We start from the raw sequence: 15,975 nt of genomic DNA, 5'->3' as shown, positions 1-15,975 counted from the left end.
GACGTGTTTGGTAATCCATCTGGTTTCTTGTTTCTAAAATTTGGGAACGTTTCTTAAAAAAGGGACCAAGTTTTGTTCATTTCCATTTTTTTTTATTTGTTGTGTACAAGGCCGTCTTTATATAAATATTATATATTATGCTTTTGAAACTAAAATGTAGTTTTGTCAAAGTGAGCATAGCTCATCGGTAATTGACATATATCTTCAACAAAGAAGTGGTAAATTCGATCATCCACCCACTTGTTGTACTATAAAAAAAATGTAGTTTTAGTTTGTTGGCATAAGCTTGTCCTTGTGTTACATCTATATAGTTTGAAATTGTATTCTTTATCTAATTATTACACTTTCTTTAAAATATATATTTTTTCTTTTCTTAATTAAAAATATTTTTAATTTTTATTCTTTCTTTAGAGCTAATAATTTATACTTTTATATCAAATAAGTTTATATTGTAAATTATATTTTTTTAATGAATTATATTATTCAACCATATATTAAATCTTTTTATATTACATCTACTCATTTTAATTTCAACTAAAAATAAAAATAAACCAACCTAAGTTAAATCATATATCTTTGGTCGAGTGGTTGTGGGTTTGAATCTTCAACTCCACAAGTTGTTGTACTAAAAAGCTAAAAATAAAAATAAGAAACAAGAAACACTTATCAAATATATTTTTGTTTCTATTTTTTTTTTCAAGAAATAAGAAATAGAAATGAGAGCACAATTGGATCATTGCCTTTTTATTTGGGGATCACAAATCCAGAACCGAATATTTTGGATACATTTGAAGATGTTGAATATAAAAGAAGCACTTATTGAGGTTTCCTCGGTGGTAAATATTGTTGGAACATAAGAGAACTAAATGGAAAAAATTGTTGTATCGTGGATGAAGCCACTACCCTGAAAGCAATTACGGCACGATCATGATACTATATCGTATGCTTGTCGATTGCTCCCCAAGGTTAACACAACTTCGAAATCAGGCGTGCACTTGCCGGGGTTGAATGGAATCGATAAACGTGCTCAGAAAAGTTTTCTTACTCCGTTCTAAAACAAAAATAAGTTTTAATTTATATAGAAATGTTATTCTTTGTGTTTTAAAAAATAGTAAAATTAAAAATAGTTAGAAGTCTAAGTCTTTTAAGGACAAATTAATCATTCCCAATAATTATTGGGTCATTGCCTATAATAATTTAACACGGCTCAACAACAATCTCTTGGATTGCATTTTTCTTTCCTTTTATTTGTATATTTTCTATTATTGCCTTTGATTTTTAATTTACTATTTTAGCATTAAGTAAATGTCGTGGATCTTAATTGAACTTAGTTATTATTTCTATACTTTATTTTAAAATATAAAAATAGCAGTTTGTATTGGATCAAAGACTTTTTTAGAAGCCAAAGCGAGTATAGCTCATGGCAATTGGCATATACCTCAAATTATGAGGTTATGAGTTCGATCCCCACCCCCACATGTTATATTTAAAAATAAAAATAAATTTTTTTAAATAATATAGAAAATATTCATCAAATTCATTGTATATTGATTTTTCTAGTCTATTTTTTAACCTCATATTCAAAACCTTGGCATAGACCAAACTTATTTCAGTTTAGTACTTGTGCAATGTTCGTCTCCTTTTTGTCAAATGAATTAAATGGTTTAAAATTGATGATAGTCTGTCCACTACATAAACAAATAAGAGAAATCATTTTACATATATATGAGAATGATAACATAATTGCAATATTAATCAATTAGCACTAATCATATTCGCTACTAAAATAAATGATTTGCTAAACATAAATGTCAGTCTCTAATATTTGAGTCGAGATAAATAACAAAAGATATATCATTATAAGTCACTTTAAAATATAAAAATTCTACAGCTATCATTACGAAAAAAAAACTCCACAATTGTCATTACAAAAATACTCCTTTCCAAAATCCTAGCAGCATAACAAAATAAACTAGTTTCTCACACTTCCACGTCTATCATTATAAAGATTTATAAGTAGTTTAATATAAGTTAAAAGTCATACTCCCTTCTAACTTTTATAGGCAACTTTGACCGCTTATTCGCTTGAACTGTTTCAGATGATGCAACTTTGACCGCTTATTCGCTTGAACTGTTTCAGATGATGAACTTCCTTGCAAAGTCGTTAAGAAGTAAGAAAAAAATCAAATTTACAACTATGGTATTAGAGAAACAAAATTTAAGTTAATAGTTATTTGAATTACTAACTTTTAGAAGTTCTTCTTTATCAACTAGCCCTTTCCAACTCCTTTTGTTGTGACCACATTGGTTACATTTACTGCATTTCATAGATAATTTTCTTCTGCCAACTGCGCTACCTTTTTTGGGTCATCAAGCTCTCTTCTTCTTAATTTCTTTGGTCTACCAGGAGCTCTTCTAAGATTAGGTGGATTAATAATCTGAAATTTGTACTTGACCACAAGTTTTGACCATTGGTTGGGTAAATAAGAGGTTCATAGCATGGAATGGAGACCTTCTTTTTATAGTAATCATATTTATATCCTTTATAGAAAATACAACTAATAGCATGATGACATGGTAAGCCACTGAGATTCCACTTTCTACAACTATAAGTTCTTGCATCAAGGACAACAACAAGAATTTCAAGTCATCGGCCCATACGGGTAATAAGTCTTGATTAAAGGTTAAAAAGAATAGATTTACATGCTTAATTTATGGTTATTTAGGATGAAAAGTGTATGATTATGCATCTATGTTAGCAAAAATGTGTATATTTTGTGATTAAAGACTTGAGCAATTAGTTATAGGTAAATGAAGGCTGATGTAAATATGTGTACTTTGTAAGGAAAATTGAAAATTGATGATCACAATGCATCAGACGCATCACACTCCCAGAATTCCAGCTTACTAGAGTCATGCTTTAACCACATTACTTTCAAAGATTCAGCTTCACAATCTTTCAGCCATATTCGATGCCTAGATTATCAAAACGTGAATAACCACTTTTGACCAAGTAATTGGTCCAAGATTTGATCTCCTTTCCTAAGATCTCTACAACTACTAGTGGTTGTCAACTTCTCATGGATTTCTCAACACCTTGTTTCCTCCCAAGCCTATAAATTGAGCTTCCATGGATCAGTTCAACACATCTAATTTTCCATGCTTTTGTTTTTCCTTTCTACTTTGTTATTAATTTCAGTTTTGTAGTTTTTATTTAAGTTTTGTTTTTAAATTATTTTTTTAAATTATTCTTTGTTTATTTTACCGCAATTCAACTTGTTTCGGTACTTTCTTTCCAATTTTAATGAAAATGCATTCTTTTGTTATATTCTCTTGTTATTTCAATTCTTTTACTTCTATGAGTAGCTAAATTATTTCTTCAACCCTCCTACGAATGCTTTAGTTCTTATCATTATAAATTACATCTATCAGTGAGCTCGGCGTATTAAGCTCTTTTTGCTTATCTTGATTGATATAATTATTCTATTGATTTTCTTGTTGGCCACTTGTTTAAATCACAATAGTTTGAATTTAATTATGAAAATGTTAGAGTCAAACGGATTTCATCAAGGTAAAATGAGGAGTTACTTAGAAATAAAAACTAAAAGAAGATCCTAGACATAAGCTCTCTTAACCGTTAAACGTAAGTTGAAATTTGATTTATTTAGGATTCTAGAGTTTCATAGCCTAAGCTTCTAAACAAACCAAAAGCAGTATGGAATAAGAGTTGAACCAGTTTGCATAAATTGAGCATAATTATATGGGTACATTTGGTAAGTGTAATTCATCTTTTTATACTAAATCTTAGTAGAGGGGTTGGTCTTTTAATCTTTGTGTTTTTAGATCATGTTCCCAACAATTTCACCAACTTTTATCCCAAACTTGATTACTCATTCAAGCAGTTTACAAATTCATTTTTAAAAGAAAACTAGTCCCTGTGGAGACAAACTTGGAATTAATATTTTCATAGTATTACTTGTAACAGTGTGCACTTACACTTATCCTCGAGCTATTAAGCAAAGACACAACAACAGGTAACCAATTCCTACTATGCAATTTCTCTTCCTCGATTTTCTTTTTTATTTTAGGACACACATCGCCTTCAAACGTGTCAACTTTGTCTCTATTTATACTATATTAAAAAGCTACCATCTCTAAAAAAAAACTTTTTTAGACCATAATACCCCTTTAACTTTTGATTAATTACAACCCCGGTGCAATTTCATTGTTTTATTTATGATTTTTTTTTTGTAACTGACACACTAATTATCTTTCCACGAATTATTAAGTTAAATACATAAATAGTTTTCAATTATTGTCCTTATCATTATAATGAAACCGATAACTATTAAAATTCTAGATTATATATATATACACACACACACACTTACATACATTCTATAAATTTTTCTTTTACTTGAAAAAAAGTAAAATTTTTCCATATTCTTAAAGGAATATTCCCTCCTCCCTCAAGATAATTTTGTAACTAATTTTATGGTCACCATTAATATTATTCACTCTCATCATTATTTCCATATAATTTGCATTTTATATTGTCAGATCTTCTTTAGCTCACCGTTCTTCAGGATTTCTTTAGACCGATTCATTTGCTCAAGCACAACCTTTGTGTCCGCTCGAACATCTCTTTGTGAACTTTCTATTGTTTTGTTTAGATTTTTACACATGAAAATATTATAAATTGGAAAAATCTATTGACACCTATTATCTTTTTCAAAAAAAAATCTTAGAAATACCCATAATAACAAAGACCAAAAATCTAATGTTTGGATTTTTTTCCAACATAATTATATTGTTTTAAAATTTTCAATTTAGTCACTTATATTTTAATATGTATCAAGTTAGTCTATTACGATTATGTGAATATTAAAATTGACTAATTGTAAACTTACATGAGATAATACTTAATGATTTCGTATAAATTTTCTTTAAAAAAAGATTTTGCATAAAATTAAAAATATTATAATACTAAGTAAATTGGCAAAAACTTAGAGAATAAAAAATATCATCCCACAGAAAAAGAAATTGAAATTTTTACCAATTTCTTAAAATTTTGGAGGAGGAATTAGACTAATTCCTCTTCAAAATTATTTTTTCTCCTATAAATTTTCACCACCGATTTGTTAACTACCATGTCATATAAATTTATGATTATGCAATTTCAACATTCACAAACAGCAAGAGATGAAATTAAAAAATGTAAAACATAAAAGACTAAATTGAAACTTTTTTTTTATAGCAACTAAATTGAAACTTTTTAAACAATAGATACTAAATTTTAAAAAAATACTCAAACATGAGGAACTAAAACATATAGTTAGTCATAAAATTAAATTATTCATCCAACTAAATAAAATTGTATAATTTTTTTTGTTTTTGAAAAATAAAATTATATTATAAAGATATAAAACTAATCTTAATTAATTTTAAAATATAATTAAGTTAAATAATATGTTACCCAATTTATTCAACATTCTAAATATTTTAAATATTTAAAAACACATACGTGCATTTGCATGTAGTAAAATACTAATTATTTTGAAATGTTCTCATTAGATAAGTTATAATCCATTCACGTAGAGAAATAATTGGTTGGTCTGTAGCCTCAAGGATGGTAGCATTAAATACCTCACATAGATTATTAACTAGAGAATCACATTTAGACCCACAACTAAACGCATGCTTACTCCATTTCTCACAAGGGAGGGCCAACACCCACTTGTTTGCACCTTCGTCTACTTTCTTCACTTTTTGCATATCCCTCTCCCATTGATTGTAATAAGTTGCATTGGATGCTTGATAACTCTCAAAAGATAGTTATTTGCGCAATAATTTCATATAAATTAGCTAAGGATAGCCACACCAACACCCACTCTACACTGATTTTGTCAAATAATGCTTTAATTTCATTAACATCATTGCCTTAGTAGATAATGCTGAGACTTATGAAAAATGACCTAATTTTTAATGTCTTGATGCATCATCGGAATCAAAAAGGCAGAAAAGTAAAGCAAACAGTGACAGATTTTTACCTGAGAAATTACTGCAGTAAAACGGAGAAATACATGATATTCTGAGTTGGGGCCCACTTTATCTTTTGTGTTGCCCTAAAAATCAGGGATGGGTATAAGAACAACCCTTTAAGGCTGCCTCCAACGTTCCCCACACATTAAAGTCACTTCTCGTTCCAAAAAATCTCCCTAGAACGCGAAAAAGACGAGAAGGAAGGAAGACCTAAAAAGCATCTGAAGCAAGAGAAACTGAGCTAATATACATAAGCTCTTCCTTTTTCTCTATCGTTTTTCTATTTAGTATTGAGCTTGTTAGTTATTCTCTTTTTTTCTTGTATGACATTGCGTAGCTAAGTTCATATTGTAAGAGGGAGGATGTTGTGAAGTGATTTTGGGCTGTAAACTTTGATTTGACTTTAATGATGATATATATACTGAGTTTAAGTTGTTTTTAATGTTTGATTTTCAATGTGCTTGGCCAATATATTGAAATACCTCTTTATTAGTGATAACTCTCTATTCTAGTAAATATTAGGGTTGTTTCGTACAAAGAATTGTTAAATGTGTCTATTTTAGCTCTCAAGCATCATGAATAATATTAGCAATTGAATTCCAAGCTAAAGTTCAATGTCTTGAATGCTTTAGCTTAATATTGCGCTAAATTCTCTTATTATTGGCTTAAATGCGCAGGTTTGGAAAAAGAAAATAAGGCATGAAGAAAGCGCTAAGCTTAAAGAAGAATAGACGAAGCATGTTCAAGACAGAGCAGAAAAGAGCTTGAGCAAACAATTGCTAGAGCATGGATTTACAGTACAGTAATTGTCCCAGACACGAGATAATTTACCATGTCTGTACAAATACCAGTTAGGTGCCTTAAAATTGGGACCCGATATAAAAGGGACATTATACCCTAGCCGACACATACATATCCCAATAGAAACATATTCTTTACTGTTGAAAAGACAGCAAAGATGAATCTCACCATTTTCGAGGAGGTCTGTCACCGTTTTCGAAGGAAGAGTTGGCGACAGAGGAGGATGTTCGGTTGTTGCTGCTAGTTGCCATCTCCATCTTCCGTTTTCTTCTCTTTTCTCTAGAATGAGTTGTATCTTCTTTACCCATTTCGTTTTCTCCCTCCGCGATGAGCTAAACCTCATTTTGGGGGAGATTTGCATGCTGTAATTGATGAACAACCGAAACTCTCACTGATTTCTTCTTGCTATTAAATAGAGCTGTGTTTTTTTTAAATCTTACTGAACATTGTTGGCCACCTTGTTCTGTATGCTAGCGTCTGTATGACACGGGAGGGTTTTTTACGGGTAGCTGACTTGTTCTATTTGTGATTAGCTACTTTTTTCTAGTAGATTCGTTGATACTCAAGAATGAGGTCCCCTAATCATGCTTAGAACTTTTTTTTATTACTTTGGTATTTAGCAACGAGAGTTGTGGGCATGCATGTTTGGTGTCTCGGGAGGGAACCATGTCAAGTTGAGCATTAGCAAATGATTTTGGGTTAAAGTCTAGGTTGAGATTCAGTGAAAAGCATGTATGTATCCCCCGTTTTTTCCATATCTGTTTATCCCCATTTTCGCTATTCTGTTCTGACACTTCTTTTTGCTGCGAACATTTTAAAGTGTGTTTACTGTTGGGATTGTTTAGTGCTTTATTTATGATATTTTTCTTTTACTGTCAACACAACATCTATATTTTATTGTTTTTGTAACTTTGGTATCTTCATGCATAGTTTAAAGTATTTTCCTTAGTCCTTGTTGATTCAACCTCGTTTCGTACTACAATCAACGGATATGGTGTGCACTTGCAATTGTATCTATCACAGTTGTGAGGACGCAACAATTAACTTTTGGAAAATTGGAATAAGGAGTGTTTGACTTCAACTCATGCTAGATCTACTTGAGTTTAGAGCATGGGTACGAATAAGGCTCACCTAGTAAGTCCATAAATTGTGTTGATATGTTGTTGTTTTGCTTTGAAACTTAATATAGGAGAAAATCTAGAAAATCTGGGAAGATTTCATATCTGTTTGGCCAGTATATCAACATCGTTAATGCTGTAGCATTGTTTGCGTGAGCTCAGAAAAAGTTACATAAACTCTTCCCTGTACCTTTGTTACATCAGTAGTTAAACCCCCATTAAGTTCATTTTGCTCTATAATCGGACTGATTTTACTTGTTCTTTTGTAAATGCCTTTTACACTATTTTGTTTTAGTTTCATATGCCACCTTATTAAACATATTTTAATTAAGTTATTTGTTTTCTTAAGTAAAATATTGAAGTGTTTCGTCATCAATCCCTGTGGACACGGTTTTTTTATAACTTGCTACAAAGGTTGTGTACACTTTCATAAAGCAAACATGAATCGTTAAACACTACTCCCTAAAAAAAACTCTTTCAACTGCTGTCCAGGAAACCTCTTTCTCATGTTGCTATAAATATGTCTCACACAAAAGTGATGTTTTGAGTTTGGAATTAATTCAAGTTGGTACTAAACCATGAAATTATAAGTAAAATAAACATATCACAAATATGTAAAGAAACTAAAAAATTTAAGTCTAACAAATAATGACCTTTTGTTGATTAGATATAAATGTAACTTTTTTTATCTTCAATGTTCACAAGTAATTTAGTAAAAAACTAAGTCTATGAGTCCTTAGTCTCTGCCTCAACCACTACAACAACTAAGGGAAAGTATTGGTCATTAGGATCTCTTCCAACTGCTGTAATTAGTTTTCCTCCATAAGGGCCTTTCAGATTGCAAACATCTAAACCAATAAATGACCAGCAACCAGCAATGTGAAACCTCGTTGACATCCATCAAGACAAATAAAAAATCGTTGAAAAACATTGATATGTCTAATTCTACCAATTGGTTGACGATCAACCTCTTCCTATTCATGTCACACATCCAAGTTCAATAGAGTACTGCTACCTAGATTGGATCTACATATCTCCTCACAGTACTCCCACAATCAATTATATTGCTCCTTGTGTGATCTATGCACTATATCTAAAGCTAATTTCTTTGCTGTAAATGCTTTCACTTTATTAATTTGTGAAATGTACTTATGTTGTACTTTCTCTTGGATGGTACGCGATCTCATATCGGGTTGTTCCTTCACATCATTTAATATTTGATTACTTAACTACCTAGACGTTAGGTGCAGATTGTTGAAGCATCTATCACATGAGTGGTCATCAACACAGGTCTTCAATTGATTAGTCATTCTCCTTTTACATGTGACTTTTCATAATTTGTGAATTTATCCTTTATTGATCAATATTCCGTTTACATGATACAAAATGTATTTATACCAAAAAATCCCACTAACAGAACTAGTAACTAAAAATAACAAATACACAACTAAATAACATAAATGACAATATACAATTATAATATAAATCACATAACAATATACAGTTAATATGCCCCCTCAAAAAAATGCCTACGAAGGTATAAGTTTGGACTTCAGAAACAACAGTCAATCAGTGGGAAGAGGTTTTGTAAACAAATCTGCTAACTGTGAAACAATAGGAACAAAATGAAGAGATATATCATTACGCACAACCTATTCTCGAATAAAATGAAAATCAATTTCATATGCTTTGTGCATCCATGAAAAATGGGATTCTTCGCAAGATGAATGACATAACTGTTACACACCAAAGACTTGGAGGCTGTGAACTGAAAATGTGAAGATCTCGAAGAAGCGACGAATCCAGAATAATTCAGCAGCAATAGATGCTAAAGACCGATATTCAGCCTTTGTACAGCTTCTGGATAGAATGTTTCTTTGCAACCCAAGAAATGGGAGTAAGCCCTAAGAAAATAACAAAACTAGACATGGAACGTCGATCCATAGAGTCATCAGCCCAATCTGAATCAGAAAATGTAGTAAAGGAAACAGAAGTAGAAGAACCCTTCTTGAAAAATAATCCAGAAGAAAAAGATCCATTTAGATAGCGAAGAACTCTTTTTGTAGCCGATAAATTGACATGAGTGGGAGAGTGCATATACTAAGACAACTTACTGACTGAGTAAGCAATATCGAGATGTGTGAACGTCAAATAGTGAATTGGAACGATAGTGAGAGGCATCATCAGAAGAGCAAGAAGGGAGAAGGAGAAGAAAAAGGGAAAGTCATAGAGGAGATGGCAGATTAAAAAGAAACCCTGGTTTCGTCGAAAACTACATGTCTGGAGGTGTAAATTTTGTCATTTGCTCATGTCATAGCACAAACAACCCTTATATTTCAAAGGATAACCAATAAAAACACATTTAGAAGTTTTAGACTAAAATTTATGAGAGTTATAGTGCTTTAGAAGAGAGTAACAAGCACAACCAAAGGTTTGAAGGTGAGAATAGTCAGGAGGTCATTGAAAAAGACATTCAAAAGGAGATTTATGGTTAAGGACAAAAGAACGAGACGATTAATAAGAAAAGGCATATGGTCAAAAGCGAAGAGGTAGAAAGGATTGAGACATTAAGGTTAAAGCCATTTCAACTACGTGGCGATGTTTTTGTTTAGCGACACCATTTTGTTGAGGTGTATAAGCACAAGACTTTTGGCTAAGAATACCATTGGTACTAAAAAAGGTGCTAAAATTACTACTGATAAATTCACTTGCACCATAACTACGAAATATTTTGATTTTTTAGGAGAAAAGATTTTCAACTAAGGTTTTATATTTAACAAACATGGGGAAAAATCAGATTTATGAATGAGAGGAAAGAACCATGTTTAAAGGGACATGTCATCAACGAAGGTATATGTTCAACAATAGAAATTTCAGGCGCAGAGCCCCATACATAAGAACGAATTATTTCAAAGCGGATATACAAAAACTAAAACTGAATGAGAAAATGTCAACTGGTTCATCTTGCCGTACAAACAATGTTCACATAAATAGGAATGAGTATTGTAAGATGGTAATTGTAATAAGCGAAGAAGAAAATTTAGAGTGTCACAGCTAGGATGACCTAATCGATTATGACATAAGGAAGAAGAGGTCTTGGTGTTGACATGAGAAGAGGGTCGCTGGTAATGATAGAAGCTTTGGGTGAAGACAAGGAACCATCCAAGGAGGGGATAGAGTACAAGCCACTAACGCTAGGCCTGTGGAAGAGGATTTTGCCCGAAAATTTGTCTTGAATAGTAAAATGATTAGAATAAAAATGACAGTGCAATGGTTATCAATGCGAAGCTGGTAAACTGATAAAAAATTTGCAGCAATATATAAAACATGAAAGAGGTTGATAAACATAGGGAAGTAGTTGAAGTTTGAAGAACTCCATAAACTGAATGGGTTATGGGAAGGGATTGCCTGCAACTAATTGATACTTGATCATCTCCATTGTACTCAGAGGCAACCGAGAGATGGCTTACATCGGTGGTTTCATGTGCATTGCAACCTGAATAGGAAAGCCAGACAAATGCAGGAACAAAATTTAAACTAGAGGTGAATTGTTGGTTCTGTGATGCTACCATAACTGCCAATTGCATCGATGGATATTTCCTTTGAAAATTGTAGTTCATACAATTGTAGCAATATAAGGTTGAATGTCCAGGGCGATTACATATCAGTCAAAAAATTTGGCTGTCAGATGACTGATTCATAGGAGCAAAAGAAGAACCACCAATAGTGTTGTTATGCTCACGTCCTTGATTATTTGGATAAAAACGTCCATCACCTTGATTTTAGCCTTGATTATTTCGATTATTGTTGGAGTTGTTTCTGCTAAAAGATTTTCCTTGAGAGAAATTAGGAGAAAAATTTCACAGTTGAGAGGAAGCAAGCATCAGAGAAGGTTGTGTAAAATAATAATCACACCTTATTTGCTTGCTAGCTCTTCATAAATTAGAAGTATATGTAACTCTTCAAAAGAAATAAGCAGAGAACAAGTTCTCATCGACATACAAAAAGTGTTGTATTCAGCAGACAATCTATTAAAAGTATATAAATATTCGCAAGTTTATGCTTCATCTCCTTTATGCGCTTGATGTAGTCGCTGATAGATTCATCATATTTCTCAATAGCCTGCAAATTGGTTTTGAGATTGACTGTATTGGTACGACTATTGGATGCATAATGTTTCTCGAAAACCTAACAGACTTCTTTAGAAGTGTCATCTCTATGACATACGCTAAAGCAGTGGGAGAGAGAGTGACGTTGATCAACGTCATAAGTGTTTGATCCTTAGCAATCCATTTGTCAAATAGAGGATGGTGTAGTAAAGAAGTTGCAGAAATTGCATAATTTAGAATTTTAAAGGAAGACTCACATGGTAGAAAATGTTCGGGTTGTGACGTTGAACTATTGATGAACCCAAATAATTTGTGAGCTTTGAGAATTGCAGAGAGTTGAAACTTCCATAGAATGTAATTTGTTGAATCTAACCGAATTGAGATAAGACTGCATGTATTAGATAACAAAAAGATTGAAGAATTGACATCTCCAATGGAGGGAGCAGTGATCTGCGATGAAATTCTAGAAGAAGATGAAAGGGCCATTGTAACCAAGAAAATCAAAAAAAAAAATTATCAAGAATCGATGATTTGAAAAATGATCAATGATACGTGTCAATCATGCTCTGATACCATGTGACTTTTCACAATTTGTGAATTTGTCATTTATTGATCAATATTTTGTTTACATAATACAGAAAGTATTTGTACCAAAAAGTCCCACTAACAAAGCTAGTAATCAAATACCAAATACAAAACTAAATAAAATAAATAACAATATACAGTTATAATATAAAACCAAATAACAATATACATCATCTATGCATTTGACTCTAACTCTTATCTCATAATTGTTCATAAATCGTATCTGTCACCCTCCCTTAACAATGTAATCATCCCCAACATTCTTGAACTCGCTTACTGAGTTAAATAACATGTCTAGTTCAAAGTGTGGTTTCTTATCACATGTTATTTCTCTATAAATAGGATATTTCGTTCCAACACTACCTTCAGAATCAGACGAGTCTTTCAATGAAATTAGCTCATTAGAGCCAGTGTCACTTCCATCATTCTTCGCAACATTCTCATATGTTTTTAGGGTATCCAATGATTTTGAAGTACTCTCTACACTCTATCAAAATAAGTATTATCACAATCTTCAAATCCAGATTCTCAACCACTAATATAAAGTAATGCATCACTATCATTTTCGAGCAATATTGATTCAGTTTCACATTCATGTTCTACATATATCTTAAATGTCATTCAATCACTTAAAAGACTAACTAATTCCATAACATCTTTATCAGATTCTATTACTCGATAACCACCTACTACTTTTGATGGATCCCTACACCACAATTTAAATAATTATAATATCTCAATTGTTCAACAACATCAATTATGTCAAAGAAAGACCAATAATTTGTATCAAGATTTGTATAACAATCCACCTTACCAGTACTGAAAATACAGCTCATGCATAAAATAACCATTGTGATATACTTCTACTACAAAAGTTGTCATCTCTACAAACAAAATAAAATATAAATATTATAGGTAAATTATTTGAAGATTACTTGAACTGACACATATCTAAAAAGTATAGTAATTTAACATGAGATGATTCAAACAGATTTTTTTTATACTGAGATTACAGTCGGTGGAAAATTTTTTCTCATGAAAGAAAAATAAAACTAGAGTTATTTTGGTTGCTCTCAAAGAAAAAAAAAATTGTTTTTGTGCATTTTTCCTTTACTTGTTAATTAAATCGTTGTTTTATGAATACAATATTGATCGGACTAGTATTCTCTTTCAAAATCATGACAAGAACAACATCGAATGATAAAAATTACAACATCAAATAACATTCACATTTTATCTTATATAGAAGAGAAAAAGATATAAATCTGACGGCCAAACTAACATCAATTCAATGGAAAAATACACAAAATTTAAAGAGAAACAAAAACTTCAAATAAATGAAGGCAATGAGAAATCCAAGCCGCACTACCTGAAATATAAAAAGATTCTCAAAAAAATCGAAAACTCAAATGAAGATGATAATTTGAAGAGATGTGAATCCCAAAGCAGAAGCAGTAGAACACGTTCTTGAATTTCTTTTGAAATGCAAAACACATAAAAACATAAAACAAGGAAGAATGTTGGATTTTTACCTTTGAAGATTCTTCTGCATGCGATCTCAATAAGACAACACCACTTGATCTTCCTTGCTATGTCTCTCGGTCGAGAATCCAGATTCTAGGATCCAATTACAAATGATCGAAAGAGTAAGAGAATTGAGAGATTTCAAGCCTTTTTGGCATTCAACTTACTATTATATTTATAGAGCGGGAAAATCCTAAGACCATTAGGATATCTCATCATTTTATATCTTCTTCTTTTTAATTAATAATAAACAAATTAATTTAATTAATTTAATTAATAATTATTTAACTTTTGATTAAATATCACATATTTAATTAAAACTATATATTTGAAGCATATTCAAATGTATCTCTCTTGTATAACCTATCGTTTTAATATGAATCCAATTCATATTAATTATTTGAATCCTATTCAAATATTTCTCTCATAACATGTAGTTTAATTATTGAATCTTTATTAAAAAATAAATTTTTGATATATAATTTGCACATTTTAAATTCTTTCAAAATCTTGATCTTCGTTTTACCTATTGTGAACTAGCAAGGGCACCTAATGTACCTACAGATCAGAAGCACCAATGATACGAGATTAATGATTCAAACTCATTAACTGAGTTAATCAACATTCGTTAACTGTATGTTATTCCATTAAAGACCTGTAGCTCACCTTTCTCACTGCAGAATATTTTCGTGTCCACAGATGTACGACCATTAACGGTAAGTCAATCTTTCACGAGTGCTCGTAACTCTAGCTAGGTCAAATTATCGTTTTACCCCTGAGTTACATCTTGCTTCTTAAATATCATTGCTTCTTTAGTGAACAACCTGATTATGGTCCAACAAATAACCAGAAGTCCTTCTGAGGCCGGAAGTCCTTCTGAGGCCAAAAAGAAAGTGGGGCCCTTTATTCAAGTCTCGAACAGTACTAAAAGGAACACTCATCTACTCCCCTAAAATTGGGGAGGAGTTAATTCCACTTTGTGAAGTTATGTTCCCAACTCCCTACTCAGTCTCGTCCCCAAAATGGTAAGAATATCGAGTCGGCGACTCGGACCACTCTCATCTATACAGATCAAAGGACGAGCCTTAACAGTCAGGAGACCATAACTTACACAAAATTGATATCGAGTTACTTGGTCATCCTATTGAAATATTAATCGATTAGCTAACGGCGTTACAGCTAAAGATTAATTAATTCGCGGTCCGGCTTTATATAAACTCATTGTATAGGATACCCCACTTGCATGTCTGCACACGAATAACATGGATCAAGTCATTTGTAACTATTACAGAGTGGGTCATATCCATAATGTTACCATCCATATACTATAGACTATTTTGGTTACAACTGAAACATTATTCACCTGTATATCGAATATATACTGTATATAAAATATATATGATGTATATTCAATATATAATGTATATATGTTATATACTGTTCCAATTACATGACATAACCTTCGATGTTAGTTTATTGGATTTGGGTTAATGCAATTCTAAGAGAAACATCAATAGCAACTTTATTGAATAAATATTTGTTTTATATATACAAATCACGAGTTTAGAGAATAAAACCCAACAATATTATACCTAGAAAGATAAGCGAAACTTAGAAATATAATGTTGGAAATTATACTTTTAGTAAATAAAGAACTTTCGTTCACTACAAGAATTTCAAGTTTCGGCCACGAAATGTTTGGCGACGATATTTATTTTGTTGCCAAAAGTGGCATTCAACGACGAAATCTAATTTCGTCACTGAGACTTGAACATTCAGAGACGAAATGAGTTTTC

The 15,975-nt window shown here is 31.5% G+C and overlaps 1 protein-coding gene across 1 annotated transcript; it reads right to left on the bottom strand.

Annotated features, from left to right (window-relative positions):
• Nucleotides 1–1,835: 1,835 nt before the first annotated feature.
• On the bottom strand, nucleotides 1,836–6,612 carry LOC148208919 (uncharacterized). Its single transcript, XM_088117371.1, has 2 exons — nucleotides 5,549–6,612; nucleotides 1,836–2,639 (listed from the first exon to the last, which is right to left on the bottom strand). The coding sequence occupies exons 1-2, from the start codon at nucleotides 5,773–5,775 to the stop codon at nucleotides 2,387–2,389; spliced, it is 480 nt and encodes a 159-aa protein (XP_087973497.1). The 5' UTR covers nucleotides 5,776–6,612; the 3' UTR covers nucleotides 1,836–2,386.
• Nucleotides 6,613–15,975: the final 9,363 nt, after the last annotated feature.

This window comes from Momordica charantia (genome assembly GCF_013281855.1).
Source record: "Momordica charantia cultivar OHB3-1 chromosome 9 unlocalized genomic scaffold, Mcharantia_2.0 BLBB01000009.1, whole genome shotgun sequence".
Lineage (NCBI taxonomy): Eukaryota > Viridiplantae > Streptophyta > Magnoliopsida > Cucurbitales > Cucurbitaceae > Momordica > Momordica charantia.
Note: the sequence above shows the minus strand (reverse complement) of the source record. Positions and strands in the feature narration are given on the sequence as shown.

Coding starts and splice junctions, on each gene's coding strand:
- LOC148208919 (XM_088117371.1), bottom strand. CDS start 5,775: ATGCAAAAAGTGAAGAAAGTAGACGAAGGTGCAAACAAGTGGGTGTTG. Junction 2,640..5,548: donor AGAACATTTCAAAATAATTA/GTATTTTACTAC, acceptor ATGACTTGAAAT/TCTTGTTGTTGTCCTTGATG.